Raw genomic sequence first — 27,142 nt, 5'->3', positions numbered from 1 at the left:
TCAAGAGAAATAGCAGGTTGGCCCCCACCCCCCTGCCCCCTTTTCAGGGTTAAATTGATGACAGGGCCCGGGTTTACGCAGAGGAAGAGCCAAGGTGGGAACTGAACCGTGCTGTGGTTCAGCAGGTGGCTGCCTCCCTGTGACCCCGGCCGGCCGAATTGGGCTGTTGTTGAGGGTAACGAGGGCGCTTGGGACCCTCCATCAGGAGACCGCTGCAGACGGCCATCGAGCTTCCAGTTCAGCTCAAGGGCAGAGCGCCCCATCACGTGGCTCACCAGACCCTGAGCTCGAACTGTTGTTTTTCCAGACCAAAGTGGGCCCCAGCCACCCCCAGCTGCTCGCGTTAGAGGGGAAGGGACGAGCGTTAGCGCCTGCTCGGCCAGCTCTTACGGATGATGGACGCCACTGCTAAGGCGCCCACCTGAGCTGGATGCAGGGACAGTTGGAGTAGCTCAGGTGTTCCTTTTCGAGGTGGCGCGTTCTAAGCGACTTGGATGTGCATTTACATTTAGAAATCACTTGCGGGGGGGGGGGGGGGGTTAGAGGCAGGGTGGCGGTGGGGAAAGATAATATCAGATTAGCTGCTCTAAGGGTTTTACATGTGTTAGCTCGTTTAATTCGCACCTCCCGAAATCCCCATGGTAGATTTCATTTACAGTAGAAGAAACTGAGGTACAGAAGGCTTAATTCTCCTGTCCAAGATTGTACAGCTATTAGAACGTGACAGAATTGGGATTTAAACCAGGCAGGAAGTCTGACTGCAGAGTCTAGAGCTCTTTTTATTATTATTTTCATTTTTCAATGCACACCTAAGGCAGAGAGAGACTTGTCAAGGCCACACAGATGGTATGTGGCAGACATGGGGTCAGTCCACCTCCAGGGGTCACACTGATAACTACCACTCTATTCTACATCCATGGTTGATATTATGGTATTCAACCATAATATATAATATAGTATAATATTCTATTATAGTATAATATTGTATTGTAAGGTTATAATTTATTTAATGACTCCTCTATTGTTGGACATTTAGGTTGTTTCCATTTTTTAGTATTTTAAATAAATGCCAAGATTTTTTTTTTTTTTGAAGAGAGAGAAATGGTAGGAATGTTGTTTGTTTTACCAGTTTATTTGTTTGTTTTCAAGGATTTAGAGCAGATGGGCTGAGCTCTCTGAGGCTGGAAGAGTTGGAGGCTTCTAGCTGACTGCTTGAATGGAGAATGAAATTCTGATTAGGAATGGTGCCAGTGTGGAGAGAAGGAAAGAACAGATTCTATGCTTGAGCCCAGAGATTTGGCATTGCCTGCTGAGATAGAAAATTTGGAATGCATTTCAGAAATATCTGTCATCCCCACTTTGGATATATTCATGTTCTCCAGCATTTTCCAGCCCATCATCTCATTGATGTTGCCCAGACACACGTGGGTGGGTCTGGACAGAGAGTGAGGCCCTTCTCTTCCCCAGATCAGTCAGGCTCAGCCATCCGGAGTCACACCGTCTGTCCATCCCTTGTCTCTTGCTCCTTCTGCACCTCTCCAACTCAGTCTTCCTTCCAGGGAACCCCTTTCAGTGTCTATATACCAGGTCAGAACTAGACAAGGAGAGCTTCCCTGGTGGCGCAGAGGTTAAGAATCCGCCTGCCAATGCAGGGGACACGGGTTCGAGCCCTGGTCTGGGAAGATCCCACATGCCGCGGAGCAGCTAAGCCCGTGCGCCACAACTACTGAGCCTGCGCTCTAGAGCTCCCGAGCCACAACTACTGAGCCCACTTGCCACAACTACAGAAGCCCACGCGTCTAGAGCCTGTGCTTCTCAACAAGAGAAGCCACTGCGTACCACAACGCAGAGTAGCCCCCGCTCGCCGCGACTAGAGAAAGCCGGCCCGCGGCAATGAGGAGCCAATGCAGCCAAAAAAAAAAAAAAAAATAGACAAGGAAGCCTGAGGACATCACACTCGGTAATGATCGTAAATGGCCTTCTTTGTTGAGTCCTCAGCCTGGCACTAAGTGCTTTCCAGGCCCCATCTCTATTATCCTCACAACAGCTTTATGGGATGGGGATCTCTATGAGACCACCATTTTGTAGAGGAGGAAAAGGAAGCTTCAAGAGGTTAAGGTCTTGCCCAAGACCATGTAGCCAGGGCCTGGGGGAGCCAGAATTCAGAGCCAAGGCTAATCTAAACTCCATAGCCACCTCGTGTTAACCACCATATCTACCTTGCAGCCTTCATGATGCACTATAAACAGAGAAAGCTCTAGCTCTGGGTGGGGGCAATCTTCAGAAAATCAGCAAGAACACGTTCAATAACCTGCATATATGTACTCCAGATGGGCTCACTTGGAGAATGTCAGAACTGCAAAGGATCCTGGGAGTCTGTTTTCCTACCTTATTTTTAAATTGTGGCAAATGAGGTCTAGAGAGATCCACCAACTTGCCTAAGGTTGAGATGGTGGCCCAACCAGATTAGAACCAGAGTCTTCTGATGCCCAGCCCATAGCTCCTCAAGAGGCAGGCAGCTCTTAGCTCTACTCTGCAGGGAGGATTGGGAGCAAAAGGATGAGTCAATAGACAGGTTGAGGGGAGGTAGGAGTAGTTTGGCACCGCTGGGCAATACTGGGGTTCAGGGGAGCTATGGAGGCACAAGGGTCCTCTAATTGTCCACTCTTTTTTTGTTTGTTTGTTTGTTTGTTTTTTGTGGTATGCGGGCCTCTCACTGTTGTGGCCTCTCCCGTTGCGGAGCACAGGCTCCGGACGCGCAGGCCTAGCGGCCATGGCTCACGGGCTTAGTTGCTCCGCGGCATGTGGGATCTTCCCGGACCAGGGCACGAACCCGTGTCTCCTGCATCAGCAGGCGGATTCTCAACCACTGCGCCACCAGGGAAGCCCTAATTGTCCACTCTTGACTCCAGAACACACTTGAGTTCCAATTCCACTGTTCTGAGAAATACAGAAGGGGGTAGTTGGCAGGAAGACAATGTTGTCTGATGATTAGGAGCCTGAGCTCTGACATTAGACAGACTGGGATTCATATCCAGGCAAGGGTGCTTCACCTCTCTGAGCCTCAGTTTCTTCATCCACAAAATGGGGGCAATAACTACTTACCGTGTGGAGCCACGGTGAGAAAGAAATGAGATAATGCTTGTAAAGAAACTGGCACAAGTTTGTGGAAAGAAGAGAAGAAACTTGGGGTTGTCTGAGTTGGTGGAAAAAAGGGAACATAAAACTGGTAACCAAATATATGATTTCAACAAAAGGCCAAGTATTTCTTAATTTCATCTGATTCATGATTTCTCACAGTCGCTGTCAGGGTGGGGGCTCGTTTCATATTCCCCATGTCGAGGTGGGTTGTGCTGGCGGTGGGAAATGGCTCTGTGACCTCTCTTTGGTGAAGAGGAATGGGTTAGAGTTAGTTGGGCTCACAGATAACATGGGATTGCTTTTTACTTCCTGTCTTGAAAGGGGTGGGGGAGATAGCGAGGAAGGAGGATTGTTAATATAAACTTGAAATCCAGATTTTTTTTTTTTTTTCTAAAGTACATGTCCTCAGCTGTGTGACCTCAAATGAACCTCTCACTGTCTCAATTCTCTCTTTACCACAAGGTCATTGAGATGGCCACATAATAGCCACTTTACATGCAGCATCTTGTTTAATCCTTGAGACAAGCCTGTGAGATAGATATTACATCCCATTTTAGATAAAGGAGAAAACTGTGGTTCAGGGAAAGTTAAGTTACTTGTCTAAGGCCACACAACACACAGCCAGCAAGGGATATAGCTGTGATTTAAGCCCAGGACTGACACCAAAGCCCATGTGCTTTCCACTCTGCCCCAGGGTAGATTCAGATTTTTTGGGGTCTAAAGTTTATGCAATTTTGGGGGGCCCTCTTTAAGAAAAACACTGCAAAATCCCAAATATAAAAGGTAAAAAAGTGAATATTTATTTAGATTTTGAAATGAAATCACGACATATTAGAAAAATGTTAAAAGATGAAAAATATCACAAATGTCACAAAATCCAGAAAAATAGCAGAATATTTGTGTTATCCACTTGATTCTCCTCTATAATACTTTTTTCCTATATCTTTTGGCTGCATCCTTTTTGTATCTTCTTATGATAGTTTCCATAGAGAAAATTATAAAGGTAATCCAGTGTTATCTAGCATGGTTGGTTGGAGGTTCTTTAAATTATCGATGGTTTAGAAAAGTTTATTCCAGCTTCACAAGTGACTGGTGATATCATATAAATATTAGGATAGTTGTCAAATTTGGGGAAGACTCCATCAAAGTTCCTGCCATATGTGAACCATAAGATTTGGGGGCAAGTTATGTTTTCTGGTGCAGTGATTTATCTAAAATAATCTTTGAATTGGTGACACATCTTACCCTGTTTGCTGTCAGCTAAATGTTATCTTTGTTGATAACCACTGTTTTATCAAAATCAGCAAAAAATTCTAATCTTTTCCAATAGTTTCCCCTCCCCTACCCCTTGATATGGAATGAAGATGGTTTACATTAATAAAAGACTCATAATTAAACTCCTTTCTCCTAAATCTATGACCTTTTAAAGGGAATTCATTACAAAATACCGGATGTGAAAACATTTGAAGCATTTGGATGATCTGGCCTAGAAAGGGGAAGGCTGGAGGAAGCAAATAAATAACCACCTTCAAGGACATGAACCTTAGTGGGCAACAGAGTCACCAGGGTGTATCTGAGACTTTGATTCTGGGATCTGGGGAGGGGCTCAGGTAGCTGCCCAGTTACCAGGTTCTGCAAGTCACTTTGAGCAGGTGTCCTAAAATGGATACAAAGAGTAATAGAGAAATTTGTGAGTGTGAGGACAGCTGACAGCTGCCTTGCTGTGGACTCAAAGTGTGCTCCCTGGTTCAGAATTGCTGGGGGAGCTGGTTAGAAATGCAGAATCTCAGGCCCCACCCAGAACGGCTTAATCGTAGTCTGCATTTTCACAAAGTCGTGGGTGGTTCTGTGCAGGTGATTCTCTGAGAAGCCCTGGACCAGAGACTTTAGCACGAACTTCCAGATGTGCCCCATCCCAACTTGGAAGTTGGTCTTTTTCCTCTCTGTGTCCTTTGCCTTGGGACCTGGCCTGTCTTCTAGCACTCATCCATTGCGTTGATGATTGTATCTCTGTTTCCCCTCCCACTGGGCTGTGAACTAGAGGACGAGGTGTATTCCTCTTTGATTTCCAACTCCTCTAGGTGCCTGGCACACAGGAGGTACCATTTATGCAATGCCACCGGGTGCCAAGGGTTTTGCTTCTCTTACCTCCCTTGGCCCTCCCCTCAAGCTTGTAGACTGAAACAAATACCCCCATTTTACACGTGAAGAAACTGAGGCTCCATCGCCTGCCTAGTGTCATGCAAGGGGTATCTGATTCCAAAGCCTTCACTAGGGCATTAGTAAATGTTTGTCCCATCACTTATTGACTTGATTATTCATTCAAGCATTCATTCGTGTTTTAATTTATTCACTGAAGAGACTCAGGGGAAGATGAGGAAGAAGAGCGTAGAATATACTTCCTCCTGGTGAACTATTTTTAGAACAGGTGCTGGGTGGTGTCAGCCTTCCAGGGGCAGGGAGCTGGGCTGCCCAGGAGGCCCCCAGCGAGTCAGGCCTTGGGAGCAGAGACTTGATACTCCGCCACCGCCCCACCCCTTTCAAAATGTCCTCCGTGACTCAGCAAAGAAACCATGGGTCTGAAATCAGAGATGAGGGCAAAAAACCCTCAAAAATGCTGTCTTTTCCTGGAAGAATTTCCCTTTCATGTCTCTCATTCCTCTGCTAGGGAATCCAGGAAGCCTTTGGCCTGTGGTCAGCTGTGACCCCCAGTCTGGTTTCCTGGGACTCAGCCCTCTTCCTCCTGCATCCTCCCCAGGCCTGGGGACAAGGTCAATTTTTGTTCTTCAGTGGTCTCTGGTTTGAGGCCGCCGGGGGCTTGCCCAGTCCATGTCTCCTTAGCTTGTCCTTAAATCATTAAATCCAGATCCTGGACCTCTCAGTTTCCTCCTCTGTAAAGCAGGATAACAATAAATTTGAGGATTAAAATAATTAATTTATGTAACACATTTAGAACCATGCCTGACACACAGCATATATAACTTTCTGTTGTTCTTGTTATCATTAATTATGAAGCAGATATTCATACCTGGAGGAGACTTGGATGAACTTGTGCTAAACTTCTCTTTCCATTTGTTCCAACCTCACCCCAGAATGTGTGTGAATTCTCAATTATCCATGTTGTAGAGAGCTTAAAGGGGCAACTGCAAATGAGGGAATATATGAATAAATTAGAAAGCTCCTGGTTTCCCTTTGACAATGAAATTCTTGTAAATGGATAGGAGGCATGACTCAATAGATTGTTGGTTTGGGAATAATCACATTCATCCTGGAAGGGGGTGGCCCTCTGAGAATGTACGATCCTAGGAGAGACAGACCTTCCTTCTAAGAGGTAGTTTATGGATAGACTGAGAAATTCAGCATGAAGATATATAGTTCTTTTTTTTTTTTTTTTTTTGGCGGTACATGGGCCTCTCACTGCTGTGGCCTCTCCCACTGCGGAGCACAGGCTCTAGACGCGCAGGTCCAGCGGCCATGGCTCACGGGCCCAGCTGCTCCGTGGCATGTGGGATCTTCCCGGACCAGGGCACGAACCCGTGTCCCCTGCATCGGCAGGTGGACTCTCAACCACTGCGCCACCAGGGAAGCCCAAGCATGAAGATATATAGGAAGAAAGGAGTAATTCCTTGCTGGAGCGGGACTTGTGGCTCAGCCCTGGACATGTTTCATAACCACCTGGGGATAAACATACAGAACCTGGGCCCCAGGCCTAGAGATTCTGGTCTCCCGGTGTGGGAGTGGAGTAGGGGCATCAGAATTCTTCATAAGCTCGGCGGTTCCCTGGTAGCCTAGTGGGCCTAGTGGTCAGGATTCTAGGCTTTCACTGCCATGACCCGGGTTCGATCCCTGGTTGGGGAACTGAGATCCCGCAAGCTACATGGCGCGGATAAAAAAAAAGGATTCTTTACCAGCTCACCAGGTGATCAGGAATGAAGCCAAGCAGTAAATGGAGACAACATAATAATTACAACACATACCATAAACTGGACATCGGTGGTGCATTTCTCTCCCTCAGAACCACCCCTACAAGCAGCTTATATGATCCCCATTTTATAGGTGAGAATGCTGAGGGTCAAGGTCACACAGCAGAGCCTGTATTTTAATCTAGATCTGAGTCTACAGGCCTAATAGATAATATTTTTGTTACATTCCACACTGCAGGAGGTCAGCCTGGAAGAAACTTCCCAGAAATTGAAATTAAGATCCTCTGCTCTGAGGTAAACTATAAAATCGATATATAATGGGTCAGAGCAAAAATAGGCAAACTGATCTAAAGAGACACAGAGGCTTCTAGAGCCAAGGAGGGCTCGACCTTAACCCTTGGCCTCTGTTAACGTATCTGAAGAAAGAATGCGTCAGTGGGGCTGGGGGGTGCTTGGGTTGAGAGAGGGGTCCTGGTCCTGCTGACCTCTGGCAGCATCGTGATCTGGCATCAGCTCTTTACTTCAGCTTTCTCCCTTCTCTCCCCACCTCTCTGGCTGTTGTTCCCTTCCGAGGCTCCTCTTTCTCCACTTACCCCTTGAATGTGGGTGATCTCTGTATTCTGCTCTCCCACATTTCCTAGGTGGCAGCATCCAGTGTGGGGCTGGGTTGCCTGTGTTGAGGACTTCAGAGGTGCATGCATACCCCTGATGTCCAGGCTCAAGGCATCAAGGTCAAGGTCGGAGAGAGGGGAGGGTGTCTGCAGCCAGGGCCAGAGTTCACACTCCAGGTGGGCCCACGTTGGCTGTGGACCTTAAAAGTTATTTTTTTAGTCTCAGTCCCTTTACCTGTGAAATGGGATAGTAATGCCTACCTTAAATGATTGTTGTGAGAATGAAAGTAGACTCGGCATTCCAAGCGCACAGTAAGAACTCTATAAATGACACCTATTTATTATGTCCAGCCGGTGTGGGACTTCACTTGAATGTGGACACTTCAACAGCAACCTGTGAAATAGAGAATCTTTTCCCCTAAATCTGTTCTTCCACTTAGGTTCCTAATCCTAAGAAATAGAAACACCTTCCTTCAAATTGCCGAAGCCAGACTCCCAAGAGTCAGCCTGGGCTATTCTCCCCACCACCATCCAAATGGCCACCGAGTTCCAGTGATTCTGTCTCCTACATTTCTTCTATTATCATAAGTTGCCCTTGGAATTTCTCACTAAGTTATTACAAGAACCTCTTAACTGCTCACTTAGTTTACTCTTCCTGAAACTCCAAATGCTTATGTACTCAGGTTCTAGTGCAGATGAAAACCCTTTAATAGCTCTCCATTGCCTTTGGGGTACAACTCAGATTCTGCTGCAGCCACAAAGTCTTTCATGATCTGCCCTGCCTTCTGTCCGGCCTCCGTTCTTGCCACCATCCTGTCTTGGGCCCTACCTGCTGGCAGTGCTGAACCACACACCAAATATTCCTGGTCCTCACACCTCACTAAGCATCACTAAGTCTTCACTAGGAGAAAAACCGCATACACGCACACACGCGCGCATACACACACACACACACACACACACACCCTGGAGCGGGTGCCCTTCTCCCGAGGTTTCCATCTGTTTTTCCAACAGGACTCTGAGCCCCCAGCTCCCCTTGGGCATCTCTGGGTACCTGGTATGTGGCAGGCTCTCAGTAGGAGGCTCTCCTAATAAAGTGTAACATTGCATGGGGTGGGCCATGCACAGTTCTGTACAATTTACAGCCTCACACCTCTGTGGGGTCCGTTTGCTTCATTCATCCATTCTGCTGTATTTGCTGAACACTTCCCTCAAGCCCTGGTCCAGGCACTGGGGATGTGGCAGGGTTAGGAGGATGGGAATTCTAGAGGTAGGGGAAGTGGTTCCCACTTGATCTAAAAAGGTCAGGAAAGCCTCTCTGAGAAGGTGAACAGTGAGCAGAGTCATGAGAGAAGGGGGAAGGGTGCTGTGTGGGAATCTAGGGGAAGAGTGGTCCAGGCAGATGGAATAGCCAGGACAAAGGGAATCACTAGCCCCATTTGACAGATGAGGAAGGCAAGAGTCTAGGTTAAGTCATCCAAAGTCACAGAGTAAGTGGCCACGCTGGGTTTCAAACCCCAGTTCTGTAACTCTTGACTCACAATGTCAACCATTGCTCTACACGGTCTTTTTATTTATTTGTTTGTTTGTTTATTTATTTATGCATGCATTCCAGGTCTTAGTTGCAGCATGCATGTGGGATCTAGTTCCCTGACCAGGGATCGAACCCAGGCCCCCTGCATTGGGAGCGTGGAGTCTTAACCGCTGCTCCACCAGTGAAGTCCCTATGCGGTCTTTTGTGGGAACAGTGGGTGCCTTGGCTGAGGACAGGCTGCTCTGTTCACCGTGCCACACTCTGGTTGGACTTTGACTTCCCGTGTCAATGACAGCATGGGTGGATCAGCTGGTATTGAGGTTCACCTGTGGCTCTGTTTTTCTGTTTTGTCTCTCTGTTTCTTTCAATGGCCTTTATTGGAGACAATTAGACTGTGTCTACTCCACAGGCAGCCTCAAGAAACACACTTTCTCCTGCAAAGCTGAGGACCCGACCCTGAATTACGGTGATTTCGCAAAGGCACACTTCTCCTGGCTGGTCAGTAGTCAGAGTGGCCTCTGTGGACCCTGTATCTCACCCCACAGCTCCCTTCAGACTTGAGCAGAGAAACCGAGGCAAGCGTCTCTGCAGAGGTGTTATATGAGCTGGCCTTGAAGGACATGGAGCATTTCAAGAGCGGTGGGGATGTGGGATTTAGGCAGAAAGCAGTGTGTGAGCTGAGCGGAGCATCCGTGTTGGACACTCAGTGGCCCTGGAGTGTAGGTTAGAAGGGGTGGGGGGATTGGAGGGGAGATAAAGCTGGAGGGAGAATTTAGGGTAGATCAGGGCAGCCTTTTTTTTTAATGGCCGACTTCGCATGTCCGTTTCAGATAAGTGGTCTGGATTTTGCCCTGTAGACATAGAGATTTTAAGGTTTAAAGAAGCAAAGGGAGCACGTGTGCATTCCTGAAGTTTTGAAAGAGTGGTTGGGCAATCCTGGGGAACACAGGCTGGAGAGGGTGAATGGAGGTAGAGAGACCATGGGAAGAGAGTATTGCAGCAGTGCTAGGCTTAGCTGGGAGTACCGGAGCCTTGAATGGAGGGGCCAGATTCCAGAGACATTTTGGAAGTAGAGGTGACAGGATCTGCTCATAGGTTGATGTGGAAACTCAGAGCTGAGAGGAGCTGAGAAAGACTAATGTCCACGTTTTCATCTTGGGTGACCCAGTGGATCATGGTTAACCAACACAGAATGCAAAAACAAGGAGAGATAGGTTTTGAGCATCTTGTGTTCGAGGTGTCTGTGTGACATCCAGGTGGGGGTGTGGGCTGGGAGTTCGGGATGAAGGTTAGAGCTGGAGAAACATGAAGGCTGAGGCTGAAGGAATAGAGTGAGGTCTCAGAGGTGTACGTGAGAGGAGAAAACCAGGGCCTGGGCTTAAGCCCTGGAAGATGTTTTTGTAGTTCTAGAGGCAGATGGAGGATGGAGGAGCGAGGGGAGCTGTGGATAAGGGTTTTGATTAAGGCATCACTGGGACTATTTGACACACCTCAGCATCCGGTGGTAGGTGATGGATGGCACATCTCAGGGAGAGCACACGGTTGACCTAGTCTGGGTTATCTGCTTAGAGGCACTCAGACCAGGGGTGCTTCCGGTCAGCCTGGACTTGTTTACATGGCCTTTGTGCCGGCTGCCTTCTTCCTCTGCGCACGCCCAGCCTCCCGCTGTTGAGGGGAAACTCCTGAAAGTGGGGATCCTGATCTCTCCCCGTTATTCTCCAGGAAGCTCAGCCTAGGGCTTTGCACCCTGTAGGGCACCGGATGTGGGTGCTGAATGACCAAGCAGAATGGATGACAGCGGGGAACTTGGTCTGCTGCTTCTCCTTGAGTACCTTTTTAAGGAGAACATATCATTTTGTGGAGTGCGTATAACCTGCTCCCTGAATCTTCAGTTGCTTTGGGCTTGCTCCATCCATTGGTCCATCCATCTGTTCTGGATCAGACTTTTCCAGTGTTAAATTATCTACTAAAAGTTGAGTACTTTGCATATGGGATTGGGGGGCTCCCAGCGCTTTTCACGCATAAGCTTACTTACATTACAACAGGCTACTACCCTATTTTGCAGATGAGGAATCAGATCATTTCTTCCAGGTCACAAAGAAGTCAGTGGCAGAGGTGGGATTCAGCCCAGGTCTAACTCAAAAGCCCCTATGCTCTCAATCATTCATGCTAAGGCCACCCTAGGTAAAAGGTGATCATATAATTTATGAATCCAATCTGGAATGCTTTTTAAATTTTATTTATTTATTTTTGGCTGCATTGGGTCTTCATTGCTGCGCCTGGGCTTTCTCCAGTTGCGGCGAGCTGGGGCTACTCTTCTTTGAGGTGTGCGGGCTTCTCACTGTGGTTGCTCCTCTTGTTGCGGAGCACGGGCTCTAGGCGTGCGGGCTTCAGTAGTTGTGGCACACGGGCTCAGTAGTTGTGGTTCACGGGCTCTAGAGTGCAGGCTCAGTAGTTGTGGCGCACGGGCTTCGTTGCTCCGCAGCATGTGGGATCTTCTCGGACCAGTGATTGAACCCGTATCCCCTGCATTGGCAGGTGGATTCTTAACCACTGCGCCATCGGGGAAGTCCTTCTGTTTAACATTTGGAGGAACTGCCAAATTGTTTTCCAAAGTGGCTGCACCATTTTACATTCCCATCAGCAGTGTAGGAGGGCTCCAATTTCTCCACATCCTCACCAACACTTGTTATTCCAAACTGGACACTTTTGAGAGTGAAAGGGTGCACCATTAATAATTGTATCAGGACAACCAGTACTAACTGGAACATATTCTACTTAGATAAAAAAAGATTAGAAGAGTCAATTCCTGATTTCAGGGAACTTTCTGGCCACAGGATGAGTCAAAGCCCCACAACCCACATACTTGAGTCAATTGAAGAATCAAGCAAAGGTAAATTATTAAGAAGGAAAGCAAAAAAAAAAAAAAGAAAAAAAAGAAAAAAGGAAAGCAAAGTACACTTTGTTTCCCCCATGAGACTGTATTTTCTTTAAGAGAAAAGAACTGTCTTATTTGTCCCTGTATTCATGGCCCCAGGAGGATCTTGGTATTTGATAGCGTGTCAGTGAAGATCTGTGGAATAAATGAATGAATGAGAGAATAAATGATACAAACACTGTTGGAGGGAATGTTAAAAAAAGAAAAGAAAAAGTCACCTGGCTTGGATTTGTGAGTTTGGGGGAAATATGGATTTTTTCTAAAAATGTATTTTTTTGCTCAGTGTTTTAACAACACTAATGACAATTTAAAAAGGAAAAAGTAAATAACCTACAATTAGAGGGATCTTAAACTGGATTTTGCAAGTGTGAATGACTGAACAGAGGTGGAGGAAAGGCCTTCCAAGCAGGGGAGTTGCCTGAGCAGGGAGTCTAGAACCACAGCCGTGTCTTTATCCTACAGGAGGTTAATAAATTTGGGGAATAAAAAGATGTGGTACCCGCCCCCAGGAGTTTCCAGTCTTTTGGGGAAACAATGAAAACAGTTTGTAACAACATTTAACTGGTTGTGTGTGCTTGGGCAAGTCAGTTCCCCTCTTTGGGCATCAACAATCCTTTTGTCTCAAAATTTCCCTGAATCTTTCAATCTTACAACCCTGCAAGTTTCCTGGAATTGGTGGGCCAGGAGCTAGGCCTTGAAGGAAGGAGCTAGATTTGGAGAAAGGATGCCAGTAGTGGGTGATAAGGTCCTGAGGTGGGCTGCAGTGCTCCAGCTAAGATAAAATGGGATGGGGTGCCTTGGCCCTCTTGAAGGAGAACTTTAAAAGCCAGGCTGGTTGACTTTTAAATTTGACCTGATAAGCAGGTCCTTGGACTGGAGATGAAAGGCATGTCTGTGAGAGATTAATCTGATGGCTCTGGGCCACGGATCCTGGATCTGTCTGGAAGCAGGGTGAAGACCTAGGGCCTCTTCTGCAATAGTAATGTAGGTCCAGCCTTTCACAAGAGGGTTTGAGACTCCTTCGGTTAGTCTTATGATACACATGGGTTCCATGGAGTTTTTTCCTAACCATAAGTATTTTAAACCTTTTTTTTTTTTTTTTTTTTTGCGGTACGTGTGCCTCTCACCGCTGCGGCCTCTCCCTTTGCGGAGCACAGGCTCCGGACACACAGGCCCAGTGGCCATGGCTCACGGGCCCAGCCGCTCCGCGGCATGTGGGATCCTCCCAGATCGGGGCACGAACCCGTATCCCCTGCATCGGCAGGCAGACTCTCAACCACTGCGCCACCAGGGAAGCCCAACCATTATTTTTATAATATAACAGTTATGACTGTATTATGGACCACATGCCAAATGTATATACATTTTTAAGACAGAATATTAGACTTTCAGGTTTGCAGAAGGCAATTTTAGATCATGCAACCAGATTCCTCAGAGAGATGAATTCCCTCTGCTGTCAAGGGGGTTTACTTTGGTGGAAAATTTTGAGAAATTTGTTAAAAGCCTACTGGAGGAATAGGAAGAGTGGGATCTAAGTGAGCTTCAGAGAATGGTTTTGTTGGGCCAGGTAACTAATTGTATATAGGAAACCCAAGAAAGGAAGAAATCCAAGATGGCTTAAAATCTGAGGACTCTGAAGAAAGATGATGCTATTCATTAAAAAATGTACAAGTTAAGAGAGGGGTGGGAAATGATGGTCTGCCTTGAGAACATTGGGCACAGGTGGCCTTGAGAACAAAGGACTGGTTAGGATGGCCATGGAGGAGGAAGCAGTAGCCCTTGGTCTTTCCCTGCCTTTGCTAAGGCCCTCAAAGCTCTGTCCAGTGGTCTGGCATCCTTGGCACTTTGCCTGGTTTATTTTCAGTGTATCACTACTAAATAAGAAGTTTACTCTAGGATTTTATTAGATGCCCTATATGAGACTAAGAAAGTTTCCATCTATCCCTTCTTTGACAAGAGTTTTTTCATATTGTAAATGGATGTTGAATTTTATCAAAAACTTTTTTGGCTTCTGTTAATGTGATCATGTGATTTTTTTTCCCCTTTAATCTTTTATAATGAATTATATCGATGTTTTCAAAATAAACTACTGTGCATTAAAAATTTTTTTTTCTATTTATTTATTTACCTTATTTATTTATTTTGGCTGTGTTGGGTCTTCGTTGCTGCACAAGGGCTTTCTCTAGTTGCGGCGAGTGGGGGCTACTCTTTGTTGAGGTGCACAGGCTTCTCATTGCAGTGGCTTCTCTTGTGGAGCACGGGCTCTAGGCGCGCTGGCTTCAGTAGCTGCAGCTCACAGGCTCAGTAGTTGTGGCTTGCAGTCTCTAGAGCGCAGGCTCAGTAGTTGTGGCGCACGGGCTTAATTGCTCTGCGGTATGTGGGATCTTCCCAGACCAGGTATAGAACCCATGTCCCCTGCATTGGCAGGCGTATTCTCAACCACTGCACCACCAGGGAAGCTCCTACCATGCATTTTTGGTATAAAGTCAATAACATATTGCCCTTTTTATATATTGCTGGAGTCAGTTTGCTAATATCTTGCTTAGGATTTTTTAAAAATAAATTTATTTATTTTATTTATTTATTTTTGGCTGCGTTGGGTCTTCGTTGCTATGCGCGGGCTTTCTCTAGTTGTGGCGAGTGAGGGCTACTCTTCGTTGCAGTGCACAGGCTTCTCATTGCGGTGGCTTCCCTTGTTGCGGAGCACGGGCTCTAGGTGCACGGGCTCAGTAGTTGTGGCTTGCAGTCTCTAGAGCGCAGGCTCAGTAGTTGTGGCACATGGGCTTAGTAGTTGTGGCGCACGGGCTTAGTTGCTCCGCAGCATGTGGGATTTTCCCAGACCAGGGCTCGAACCCGTGTCCCCTGCATTGGCAGGCGGATTCTTAACCACTGCACCACCAGGGATGTCCCTTGCTTAGGATTTTACATTTATGTTCATAAGTGTAATTTTCTTTTCTCATTTTGTACTCGTTGGGTTTTGGAATCAAAGTTACACTAAAAATGAGTTGAGATGTGAACCTTCTTCTTACATTCTCTGCAAGAGTCTGCATAAGATTGAAATTACTGTTTTCTTGAATGTCTGGTGGAGTTCTTTGCCTATCGAAGGCTGTCCTATCAGGTGGGTGATAGTAGAGAAAGGAACTTTTATTTGGGGAGTGAAAGTAGCTTAAACAATAAGGAAAATACACTATCTCACACATCACAAAAAGCCCATAGGTAGGTGGTTCCAAGATTGGTTAATTCAGCTGCTCAACAACATCAAGGAGGGAAATTTGTTCTGATCTTTCAGCTGTCATTCTCAGGTGTCAGCTCCTCTCATTATTGCAAGATGGGTGCAGCTACTCCGGGCATCACAGCAACATGGTTAAGAGTGTGGGTTCTGTAGCCAAACCTGGTTTCAGATCCCATAGCTATCTGATGTTGGGTAAATTGCTTAACCTCTCTGTCAGATGGAATGATAGTAGTGCTTTACCTCATAAGTTTAATGTTATATAGATTGAATGAATTAGTTTTTTAAACTCTTAGAATAGTGCACATAGTAAGCATCCGATAAATATTAGCACATCTTACTCCATTCTCACCTGAGGCAGACATGAATCTTTTTCTCTTGCACCCCACTGACTGACTCCCCCTTAGAGGACTTACTTCACACCTTATGGCCAGAATATGACAACTGCCCATTCCTAAACCAGCTGTGGAATTATCATGATTTGATTTGGAAGAGTTTAGGTTCAAACTCTGAGACGGGAGTGTCGGGCCTCCCCTGAAACAACCATCTGATACCACAACAAAATCTGGGTTCTGTTTGCAAGGCCGAAGTTGGGGTGGTGATAGTGGGGACTTTGGGGGTGGCACAAAGCAGGGCAGAGTAGGATTCCCCATCCCTACTTGTTGTCCACAGTATTCCTTGGAATCACTCCTTAGATTTGCCTAGCACTTCACAGTTTACTTCACGCTTTTTATCTTGTGCATGATCACATCTGGTCTCAGAACCATTCTCTAAGCATTTGGGGCTCTTGTTATCCTCTTTTATAGATGGGGAAACAGGCTCCCAGAGTTGAGGTGCTTGCTTGGTTCTGTGTTTATAGCTGGTACAGAGCCGGGTCCTGGGACTTAAATTGAGGTCTTCAGATTCAAAACTCTGCCTTTTGGGGTTTTTTTGGCCACATCACGAGGCATGCGGGATCTTAGTCCCTGATCAGGGATCAAACGCAAGCCCCCTGCAGTGGAAGCATGGGGTCCTAACCACTGGACCGCCAGGGAATTCCCCAAAACTCTGCCCTTTTATTCCTCTTCCATGAATTCCCAACTGTCTGTCATTTACATGCTGTCCTCACAGTTGCCACATCCATGTGCGTCCTCTGCTATTGTCTACTTCATATTTTCAAAATTAACAGTTTTTCATTAAAAAATGTATCTTAGAAGGAAGCTTGATAGGACTCCCCTGTTGGCACACTGGTTAAGAATCCACCTGCCAGTGCAGGGGAACGGGTTCGAGCCCTGGTACCTGAAGATCCCACATGCCGCGGAGCAACTAAACCCATACGCCACAACTACTGAGCCTGCGCTCTAAAGCCTGCGAGCCACAACTGCTGAGCCCATGTGCCACAACTACTGAGCGCATGTGCTGCAACTACAGAAGCCTGCGTGCCCGGCGCCCATGCTCCGCAACAAGAGAAACCACTGCAATGAGAAGCCCGTGCACTGCAATGGAGAGTAGCCCCTGCTCACCACAACTAGAGAAAGCCCATGCACAGCAGCAAAGACTGAACACAGCCAAAAACAAATAGATAACATAAATAAATTTTTAAAAATAAAAAAGGAAGCTTGGTAAAGCTCCAGGTTTGATGTTCTGGTACACATACAACTTTCGAATGAGCGCAAAACTGTTAAAAGTATTTTTATTCAGGATTAGAACTCCTGCCCTGGCGCCTGCATTTGAATCCCACCTGTGACGAAGTAGCACACGCTCTCTACCCAGATGCCCGTGGACCTCACATTTTAGGGTGCAGCAGGCCCCCTCCAAGCCCCAGCCTTGCGACTTTGCCTGATGGCTGTTCTGGCTGTCGGCCCCCAGTGCCATGCCCACCGCCACCCAGGAAAGCTGGAAGTGCTGGTGCTTAATTCCAGACCCACCTCCATCCCCAGCAGCCCTCAACCATGGCTGTTAGGAGTTGATGGACAGGTGTCCCTGTTCCCTTGCCCCGCCCCTCAGGAGCAGGTCCCCCAAGGCATGGGCTTTTCATCATCTACCAGAGTTCCCAGAAGGACTGAGTGCCACTACCCTACAGTGGTAACTGACCCAATGATGCATTCTTTACCGGCTTCCTTCCTCTCGGGTCTCATTTCCCCACTCTTTCAGGTGCTTCCTGGAATCACCTCCCAGGTACATTACTTCACTTGAATCCTTGTCTCAGAGTCGGCTTCTGGGGAGCCCAAACTAAGACAACCACTTGCTTGCTGTCTGGTGTTGGGTGTTACCTAGCTTCCCTGTGTCTCTCTCTTCCCATCTGTTATAGGAGGGTAATAATAGCACCTGTGCCTCTTAGAGTGAATTGGTAAAGCTCTCAGTGCCTGGCTAAGAGAAGGTGCTGTACAAGTGGGATCTACCTCTATTATTACTGCCTAAAATTCCCAACTGTGGGTAGGGACCCCACAGTTGGGAGCTAAACTTTCTCTGGGTGCCCCCTTCCTGTCTCTGCCCTCTGATGCCCCCATGTACCCTCTGAGCTCCTTCAGTCCCACTTCTTCCACCATAGGCTGCCTCATGGAACTCAGGTGCCCAGGACCACCACTCCCACTGCAGCCCACCCTGCCGGTCACACACAGATCACCCTGCCTGCCTCGGGTGGGGGTTGCAGATGCCCAGGTAAATAAGTCTTCTGTCCTAATGACATCTTGGGATTCTCCATGATGCAGGATCACCATAGTCATCCAGTCCAGACTGGAGGCTCTTAAAACGGAGGCTTCTCATCTCTGACTCGGGTCCAGCATGTTCCAGTAAGTGTGGATTGTTAAAGATCACTGCTACCTTTATTGAGCACTTACTATGAGCCTGGGGCTGTTGTAGGTACTTTCCCTGTATTAATCCTTGCACCCACCCTATGAGGTATGTGCTGTTACTATCCCCATTTTGCAGATGAGAAGCCTAGGACAGAGAAGTTAAGTAACCTGGCCAAGATCACACAACCGGCAAATGGCAACCTAACTCCAGAGCCTCTCTTACTTTTCGTGATGCTAAAGCTGGTGCAGGGCTATCTCGTGCCTAGAATGAAGAATACTGGCTTCCTTGCTTCCCAGCTGGAAGTCCAAAGACCAGTCTCTCTTTGCCAGGTGTTTCGCTGTAGCAAGTTACCCATCCAAACCTGAGGCCCAGATCTCACCTCACCCTTAGCTATGGAACAGGAATATCAAACAGGAAGATCTCATTTATTCAGAACCCTGGCAGCCAGAACAAGGGAGAAAAAGCACATGAATATATAGGCTGTCTTGTAGGCTGTGACTATATAGGCTGTCTTCTAACTTTATGATAAGGAGAGACTTGACAGGTTCAGGCCAGTACCTGAGGTTTCTTTTCACAAGCAACGTACGGACTAGAGATTGCAAACGGCTCCCTGCCCATCAGATCCAGCCCATAGAGCATGTGTGTCCTTGAAAACTAAAGGAATTGGATGGCTCCTTACCATGGTGTAGCAAAAGGCTGGGGCTAAGCAGAGCCTCCTGGCTTTGTGGGGGAAACACATGCTGTCCACTGTGCCCAGCCCCACCCCTCCCCACTGGCCCTGTGCTCCAGAGCTCCTCACTGACCACGAGTGAGTTGCCATTTATCATGCAACTTGTGCTGGTGTTTTTCCCACATCCAGTCTGTCTCATTCATGCATCCATTCATTCATGCAAAAAAGATGTTTTGAACACTTACTATGTACCAGGCACCATTTGGTTTCGGTGGGGTGATGAGGGAGCGGACAAACTATAAACAGAACGTGGAGGTAGAGTATAGTGTATGTTAGTGATTAGTGGTAAGCAGAAAAATAAAGCGGTGAAAGGGCCTAGGGAGAATCAGGGTTGGGGTAGGATGGCCAGAAAAGGCTATATGATGGGGCTTCCCTGGTGGAACAGTGGTTGGGAGTCCGCCTGCCAATGCAGGGGACGCGGGTTCGTGCTCCGGTCTGGGAAGATCCCACATGCCGCGGAACGGCTGGGCCCGTGAGCCATGGCCACTGAGCCTGCACATCCAGAGCCTGTGCTCTGCAACAGGAGAGGCCACAGCAGTGAGAGGCCTGCGTAACGCAAAAAAAAAATATATATATATATATATATATATATATATATAAAAGGCTATATGAGAAATGTGACTGAGTTAAAGACCAAAGGCAGTAAGGGAGGGGCTTTGGGGACATCAAGGGGCAGAACACTGCAGGCAGATGGAACAGCAAATACAAAGGGGACATGTACACCTGGTATGTTCCAAGAGTAACAAGGAGACCAGTGTGGCCAGAGCAGAGTGAGTGAGAGATAATCACGTGAGTGAATGGAGAGCCCTAGGGGGTTGAGACTAGACTGGATGGGGCAAGGGTGGACCAGTGATACCCATCAGGAGGCCACCACCCCAATCCAAGCAACAGATGCTGCTGCTTAGGCTAGGGTGGTAGCAGTAGAAATAGAGAAAAGGCAAAGATTGGAGCTGTCTTTTGGACATAGAACCAATCAGAAATGGGTGATGTGTTGGATGTGGGAGATAAGTCAGGACAAAGAAGAATTGAATTTGGACCAGGGAGGTAGCAGAGGAAGAGAAGAAAAGAGGGTGGATTCTGGAGATATTTTGAAAGTAGATGTTCCATGCTCTGCTGATGGATGGATGTGGGATTTGAAAGAGCAGAGTCAAGAATGACACCAAGTGTTTTGGCCTGAGCAGTTGGAAGGATGGAGTTGCCATGTGCTGATATGGGGAAGCTGGTGGGAGGAGCAGGTTTGTTGAGGGAAAGCTTAGGATATCCGTTTTGGAGAAGTTGAGTCTGAAGGTGCCTATTGGACATCCGTGTGGAGTTGCCGAGAAGGCAGCCTCCTGTTTAAAACAGAAACAGAAAACAGGTCAACTCACGTGCCCGCTCTGTTTTGGTAGCCCTGTCCAGAGTGCTGTGTTGACATTTTTTAAAAATTATTTTAAAAATTATTTATTTATTCGGTTGCACTGGGTCTTAGTTGCGGCAGGCAGGCTCCTTAGTTGCAACACATGGGCTCCTTAGCTGCGGCATGCATGTGGGATCCAGTTCCCGGCCAGGGATCGAACCTGAGCCCCACGCATTGGAGCGCTGAGTCTTAACCACTGCACCACCAGGGAAGTCCCGGTGTTAACATTTTTTAAAAGAAATAAATTTATTTGTTTATTTATTTTTGGCTGCATTGGGTCTTTGTTGCTGCACGCGGGTTTTCTCTGGCTGCGTCCAGCGGGGACTACTCTTTGTTGCGGTGCGCGGGCTTCTCATTGCGGTGGCTTCTCTTGTTGCGGAACACGGGCTCTAGACGCGTGGGCTTCAGTAGTTGCAGCACGCGGGCTCAGGAGTTGTGGCTCGTAGGCTCTAAAGCACAGGCTCAGTTGTTGTGGCGCATGGGCTTAGGTGCTCCGCGGCATGTGGGATTTTCCCGGACCAGGGCTTGAACCCGTGTCCCCTGCATTGGCAGGCGGATTATTAACCACTTAACCACCAGGGAAGTCCTCGGTGTTAACATTTTTTGAAAATAAATTTATTTATTTAGTTTTGGCTGCGTTGGGTCTTCGTTTCTGTGCGAGGGCTTTCTCCAGTTGCGGAGAGCGGGGGCCACTCTTCACTGCGGTGCGCGGGCCTCTCACTCTCACGGCCTCTCCCGTTGTGGAGCGCAGGCTCCAGACGCACAGGCTCAGTAGTTGTGTTCCATGGGCTTAGTTGCTCTGCGGCATGTGGGATCTTCCCAGACCAGGGCTGGAACCCGTATCCCCTGCATTGGCAGGCAGATTCTTAACCACTGCGCCGCAAGAGACATCCCCGGTGTTAACATTTTTAAGGCCCATTCAGGCTCATTGGGAAAGAGTTTCTTGATCGATAGTGAAACCTGTCTTGGGAGCTGGATAGACAAATAATGGCGAACACTGGGTGTAAGACATTCCACTGTAGAGTGGGAAGAAAATGTGAAAAATTCTATTCTATATATTTTTGTCTTACTCTTTAAATTTTCTTCGTATGTTCTATAATGTACATAATATGTTAGAGTAGCAGGTTTGGACATAGTTTATAAATTAAGTATTCTGTATCCATTGGAAGAGTATGCTCAGTTTTTACTGAGGAATGGATGAACAAAAACTTTTGGAGATTACTGATCTGAAATATTTTACAACAGATGCTGAAAATAGTGACCTGGATTACTGTAAGCCCTGAAGTGTCTCCTGAATCCTAAAAAAAAAAAATGTTGTTCAGTTTGGTTTAATGCTTAATTAAAACAATTGGCTTTCCAAAATACCAGTGTTATCAGAGACTTTTTTTTTTTTTGGCCACACCGCACGGCATGTGGGATCTTAGTTCCCTCATCAGGGATCAAACCCGTGCCCCCTTCAGTGGAAGCACAGAGTCTTAACCATTGGACCACCAGGGAAGTCCATCAAAGACTTTTTTTAAAAAGGGTGAGGAACTCTTCTAGAGTAAAGGAGATTAAAGAGGTAACAATGCAAACACAATCCTCGAATGGATCTTGGGTTGAGAAAGCAAAAAGCTGTGAAAGACCATTACTGGAACAACTGGGGACCTTTGTATGTAGATTGTTTGTGGTATTGTATTAGTATGCAATTTCTAATTGGGATCATTGTTTCATGGTTACTGGGAGACTGTTTCAGTCTTAGGAGACACAGGCTGAAAAACGTAGGGGTAAGGAGTCATGATGTCTGTAATTAGGTCTCAAATAGTTCAGCAAAATACACATAGGAATTTAGGTGAAGGGTGTGTTAGTGGTCACTGTGCTATTCTTGCAGTTTTCCTGTAGTTTTGAAATATTTCCAAGTAAAAATTTGAGGGGAAATAGTATTCATATAAGTTTCTCCAGTTCTCAGAAAACTAGGAATCCGATAAAGGCATGTCAGACTGCTTTTCATATACTGGACTGTTTCATTGACTAGAACCCTTGTCGTCTTCATCCTTTCTGAAGCAAAGAATTTGCCAAATCTTTCCCACCACTACAGTAATCCCTGGCATTTTTTATTTTCCAGGTGCCTCCACATCCATCGTATTACATTTATTATCATAAATAGTCCCTATAGATAAAGAAATTTGTGCCTGTAAATTCCAGTCACAATGAACTGTTTTTTTTAATGGCTCACCATATGCCAGGCACTGTTCTGTGTGTTTGACATGAATGAGTGCATTTCATCCTCGCAACCACTCTTAGGGGAGGGATTACTGATAGTTAATTCCACTAGGGGATTGTAAGTAAAGAAAAAAGTATGGGAGACCCCTGTAAGTTAATAATCACTCAAGAAAGCACGGTTGCAAAACTGAGCAGCCTTGCTTAGCAACGAAACCCTGCAACATAAGCACGGTTTCATTACTATCATTCGCATTTTCAGAAAAGGAAACTGAGGCACAGAGAGGTGGTATAATTTGCCCAAAGTCACACAGCCAGGGAGGGTGGAGTGACAGAGCAGTGTGGCCCCGGGCCCTGCAGTGTTCACCACCAACCCCCTGACCATGTACTTCACACTGTGAGCTGGATCATCTAAGTTTGTTGGAGCTGCCATTCCAGAAGGAGGGCTTCTGGTCCTCAAATTTTGCTTTTCTCTGAGGGGTTCTGGGTGTATGTTCATAGGAGAAAGGGTACTCCTTGAGAGAGGGAACAGCAACAACAGCAAAACTACCATCTTTGAATGCTCATATGGGCCAGCCACCGGCAAGATGCTTTCTGCCTGGTTAGTCCTCAGAACCCCTCTGCGGGGTAGAACTATTAGTATCTTCATTGGACAAAAGAGGAAACGGTGGAGCCAGGCTTTGAACACAAGCAGCCTGACCCCGCAGCCTTGCCCCAGCCCCCCAGCCAGGCTGCCTTGCCTCCCCCTGTCATCTCAATGGGTCTGAAGGTAACAGCTATAGAATGTAGCCTGTGGGGTGATGGGCCTCACCCATCACCTTGTTCACCCCCTCAGTTCTCAAATGGGGACATTTCAATGCTGAAGAGGAGGAGGAGTGGGAGAAGGAAGAAGAGGAAGAAAGCATTGCATCCTTCCTCCTTGGGGCTTTTCATCTGGCCTGTGACATTCCATTCCCACCCCTCTAATTTGCCATTTCATTGAGCAACTTTTTCTAATTGAATGCACCTGGGCAGAAACTCCTCCCCATATTGGCCCTGGTCGGTGCTTTGTCTTTTTTTTTTTTCTTCTTTTATGAAAAAAACAAGGGGAGCCCCTATTTCTTTGAGGTGGAGGTGCTTGGTGAAGTTCCCAAGCAGATCAGCCAGCCCTCCAGAAACTCTTCTGCCTTGGCGCTGTGTTGAGCTCACCTGCCTCCTTGGAGGACAGCCGGCTTGTAGCTGACCTTGGCCTGGAGGCCCAGGAAGACTCTGCTCTGGGTATGGCAGTCCCAGCTAGAGGCGAGGCAGAGGTATCCTTCAAAAGGCCCTGCTCACCAGCAGCCACCTTCCCCAGGGTGCAGGTGTTTCCCTTCCTCAGTAAATCAACAACTAATAAGTCAATTCGCACTCATGAAGGAGCACAAGAGGCAGTAGAATAAAGTAGTTAAGAGCATGAATTCTGCAGCCGGACTCCCTAGGTTGAATCATGCCTCTACCACTTATTAGCTTTGTGACCTTGGGCAAATTATTTAGCCACTCTGAGTACGGGTTTCCCTTTCTGTAAAATGGGGGGAAATGATAATATACTTCTGAAAAAATAAAAAATACTGGTGATTTACTGTCTCATCAAAGATGCACAATCTTCTTAACTGAACAGTCCTACTCAATAATTCTGAAAGTAAAGAAACATCTTCCTTCAGGACAGATCTGGTTTCTGGTTATGTACTTAACTTCAAAAGCTACATTTTTTAGTCCCCCTAAAAGCCCTTTACACTTCAACATATTTGCCTCCCCATAACTTCATATCTAATCTTTATCATTTTAGATTCATTGTTCTCTTTAACAAAAGAGTGCAATGCAATGATTAGTTAACTAAAGGAACTTCTTGTTTGTCTTTTTGAAGAGAGTAGACGACTTGCAAGATCAGACAAGGTACACAGCACACATTCACGCTGACACAAACAAGAGCTGTTGAATTTTAAAATTTATGCAGATTACTAATAAACCCCTTTTCATCTCGCTAGTTGGTAGAGGTGCTTTTTTTTTTTTAAATAGATATCTAATGTTTGTTCATTAGATTGGTTCAGACTTTCAGCAGGGAAATTTGGTAATAAGAACTGTATCAAAAGCCTTAGAATGTTTCATAACCTCAGATTGAGAAATTCCACTTCTAGAAATTAATTCACTTCTAGAAATAATCATGAGTGTGCACAAAGATATTACCACAAAAATATTTTACAGTATTATTTCTAATAGAGAAGAACTAGAAACTATCTAAATTGCCAACAATACAGGTTTGGTGAAATACATTATGATATATTCACTCAATGGCATACTAGGAAGTCATTAAAAATATGTTGTAGAATATTCAATGAGATGGAAAATGTGTTGACAGTATACTTTTTAGTGAAAAAAACCAGCTTACAAAACTGTTTGCAGAATGATCTCATTTTAAAAAATATATGTGTTTATTCAGAGAATAATTTTAGAAAAATAAACATTGACATTTTAAAGGGTTATCTGGATGGTGCAATTGTGAGTAATTATTATTTCCTTTTTTGTGTGACTTATCAGTATTTTCTAAGTTTTCTACAATGCAGATGAATATTTCCATGATATGAAAACAACAAAAAATTATTATATAAAAAAGAACAATTCATTGAGAAAATGCTTAACGCAGAGCTTGCCTCTTCTACAGGGTGTCATTTCTCTAGTAACTTGATTCCTTAGTGTCTCCTCTCCTTGGAGGACCCCAGGAGAGGCAGGGATCCCCAAGGCCTCCTCCCATTTGGAGCATTACTGGAGTCTTGTGGTTTGGCTCCTGGTCATGCGGAATCCAGCTTTGGACAAACTGCAAAGTCCCAAAGTTTGGGAGGTAGAAGAAATGTCAACTGGAAGATTTTATATAGAGTTTGAGCAAGAAACTCCTCCAAAAAGGAGCTAGTTTTGGACTTCCATGGTGGCGCAGTTGTTAAGAATCCACCTGCCAATGCAGAGGACACAGGTTCGAGCCCTGGTCCAGGAAGATCCCACATGCTGGGGAGCAACTAAGCCCGCGAGCCACAACTACTGAGCCCGCGCGCCTAGAGCCTGTGCTCCGCAACAAAAGAAGCCACTGCAGTGAGAAGCCAGCCCCCTCTCTCTGCTAACTAGAGAAAGCCCGTGCACAGCAACAAAGATCCAATGCAGCCAAAAACAGATAAATTTATTTTTTAAAAAAGAAACATTAAAAAATATATATATTGATTAGAAAAAAAAAGGAGCTAGTTTCTCTGCCCATGCTTTCCTCAAAAAGAAACTAAGGCGAACTTCAGGGTTTGTCCAAGGCCACACGGCCAACTTAATGACAAGGTGAGGCCTTGAAGCCATGGCCTTTCCGCCCTGTTGTATTTCTAAAATGTGCTGATTTAGACTATCTCTTCTCACACTTTAATATGCACAGGAATCACCAGGGATCTTGTTGAAATGCAGATTTTGATCCAGCAGGTCAGGGATGGGCCTGAGGGTCTGCATTTCTAACCAGCCCTCAGGCGATGAAGATGTTGCTGGTCTGGGGATCAGTTTAAGTAGCAATGGTGTAGAGCACAGATTCTAGAGCCAGATCGTCAGCTTCCCAATCCTAGCTCTGCCAAAGACGAACTATTATTATAGTTACTGTACTTCAGTTTTCTCAACTTTAGAATCAGTATGACTTAACTCATAGCTTTTTCGTGAAGATTTAATAAGTGCTTAGAACACTCTTCACTAAGAACTAGCTATTTTATTATTATTTATATTCCCTAGAGCAAGCAGCGAAGGGCGAAGCACGGTTTGACGAATGAATGAATAAATTTTGGAGAAAAGTTCTTCCTGGGCGACTGGAGTCGGAGAAGCGAAATGGGAGGGCTCGGAGGTGGGGAAGAGGCCCACCTCGAAAGTACTTCTCTCCACCGGGTGGTCAGAAGGACCCGGAGCGCCCGGAAGCGGGCCGGCCCGCGCCCCGCGGACCAATGCGGCCGCCCGGGGGGAGGGGGAGCGCCCGCCAGCCCTTTCCGTCTGGGCGCCGGAGGCCCCGCCCCCTGGAACGTCGCGACGTCCGAGCATTCCACGGTTGCTACTCGGTCGCGAGGGGCGGGGCGCCTGTCAGGGAAGCGGCGCGCGCGGCGGCGGGGGCGGGCTGAGGCTCCGCCGCGCAGTGCCAGCGCCAGCACTAGACCCGCGCCCCGCGCTCTCCGGCCCGCCGCCTGCGTTCTGGCTCGCAAGCCCGCACTCCCGCCCTGCCCGTGCGCTGCCCGAGTATGGAGCTCCTGTGCTGCGAGGGCACCCGGCACGCGCCCCGGGCCGGGCCGGACCCGCGGCTGCTGGGGGACCAGCGTGTCCTGCAGAGCTTGCTCCGCCTGGAAGAGCGCTACGTGCCCCGCGCCTCTTACTTCCAGTGTGTGCAGAGGGAGATCAAGCCGCACATGCGGAAGATGCTGGCGTACTGGATGCTGGAGGTACCTCCCGGAGGGTCTCCCCTCCCCCGCCACCCCGGCGTCCCCAGCTCCGGACATCCCGGGGCCGCCCTGTCGGGACATCCTGGTCCCAACAACAATCAGCAAGATGTTTCTGTGGCGCAGATCCCCGGGGCCTGGCCTTTCACTCCTTTCACTCGGGCACCTTACCCGGCTGCCTCCCTGGTGTCCCTTTCTTTCTCTTCTCCAACCCT

At 47.0% G+C, this 27,142-nt stretch overlaps 1 protein-coding gene across 3 annotated transcripts in view; it reads left to right on the top strand.

Annotated features, from left to right (window-relative positions):
- Positions 1-27,142, top strand: part of CCND3 (cyclin D3) — an 83,556-nt gene that overhangs the window by 49,657 nt on the left and 6,757 nt on the right. The window contains exon 1 of one of the 3 annotated variants that reach the window (XM_059075683.2): positions 26,518-26,930. The exons of the other annotated variants lie outside the window; for them this stretch is intronic. Coding sequence (XP_058931666.1) covers positions 26,733-26,930 — 198 coding nt within the window. The 5' untranslated portion in view covers positions 26,518-26,732. Of the gene's footprint in view, positions 1-26,517; positions 26,931-27,142 lie in introns of those variants that run through there. 3 annotated transcript variants of the gene reach the window in all.

Source organism: Kogia breviceps, chromosome 10 (genome assembly GCF_026419965.1).
Source record: "Kogia breviceps isolate mKogBre1 chromosome 10, mKogBre1 haplotype 1, whole genome shotgun sequence".
In the NCBI taxonomy this organism is placed as follows: Eukaryota; Metazoa; Chordata; class Mammalia; order Artiodactyla; family Physeteridae; genus Kogia; species Kogia breviceps.
The sequence above is the reverse complement of the archived record's forward strand: the minus strand, read 5'-3'. Positions and strand labels throughout refer to the sequence as shown.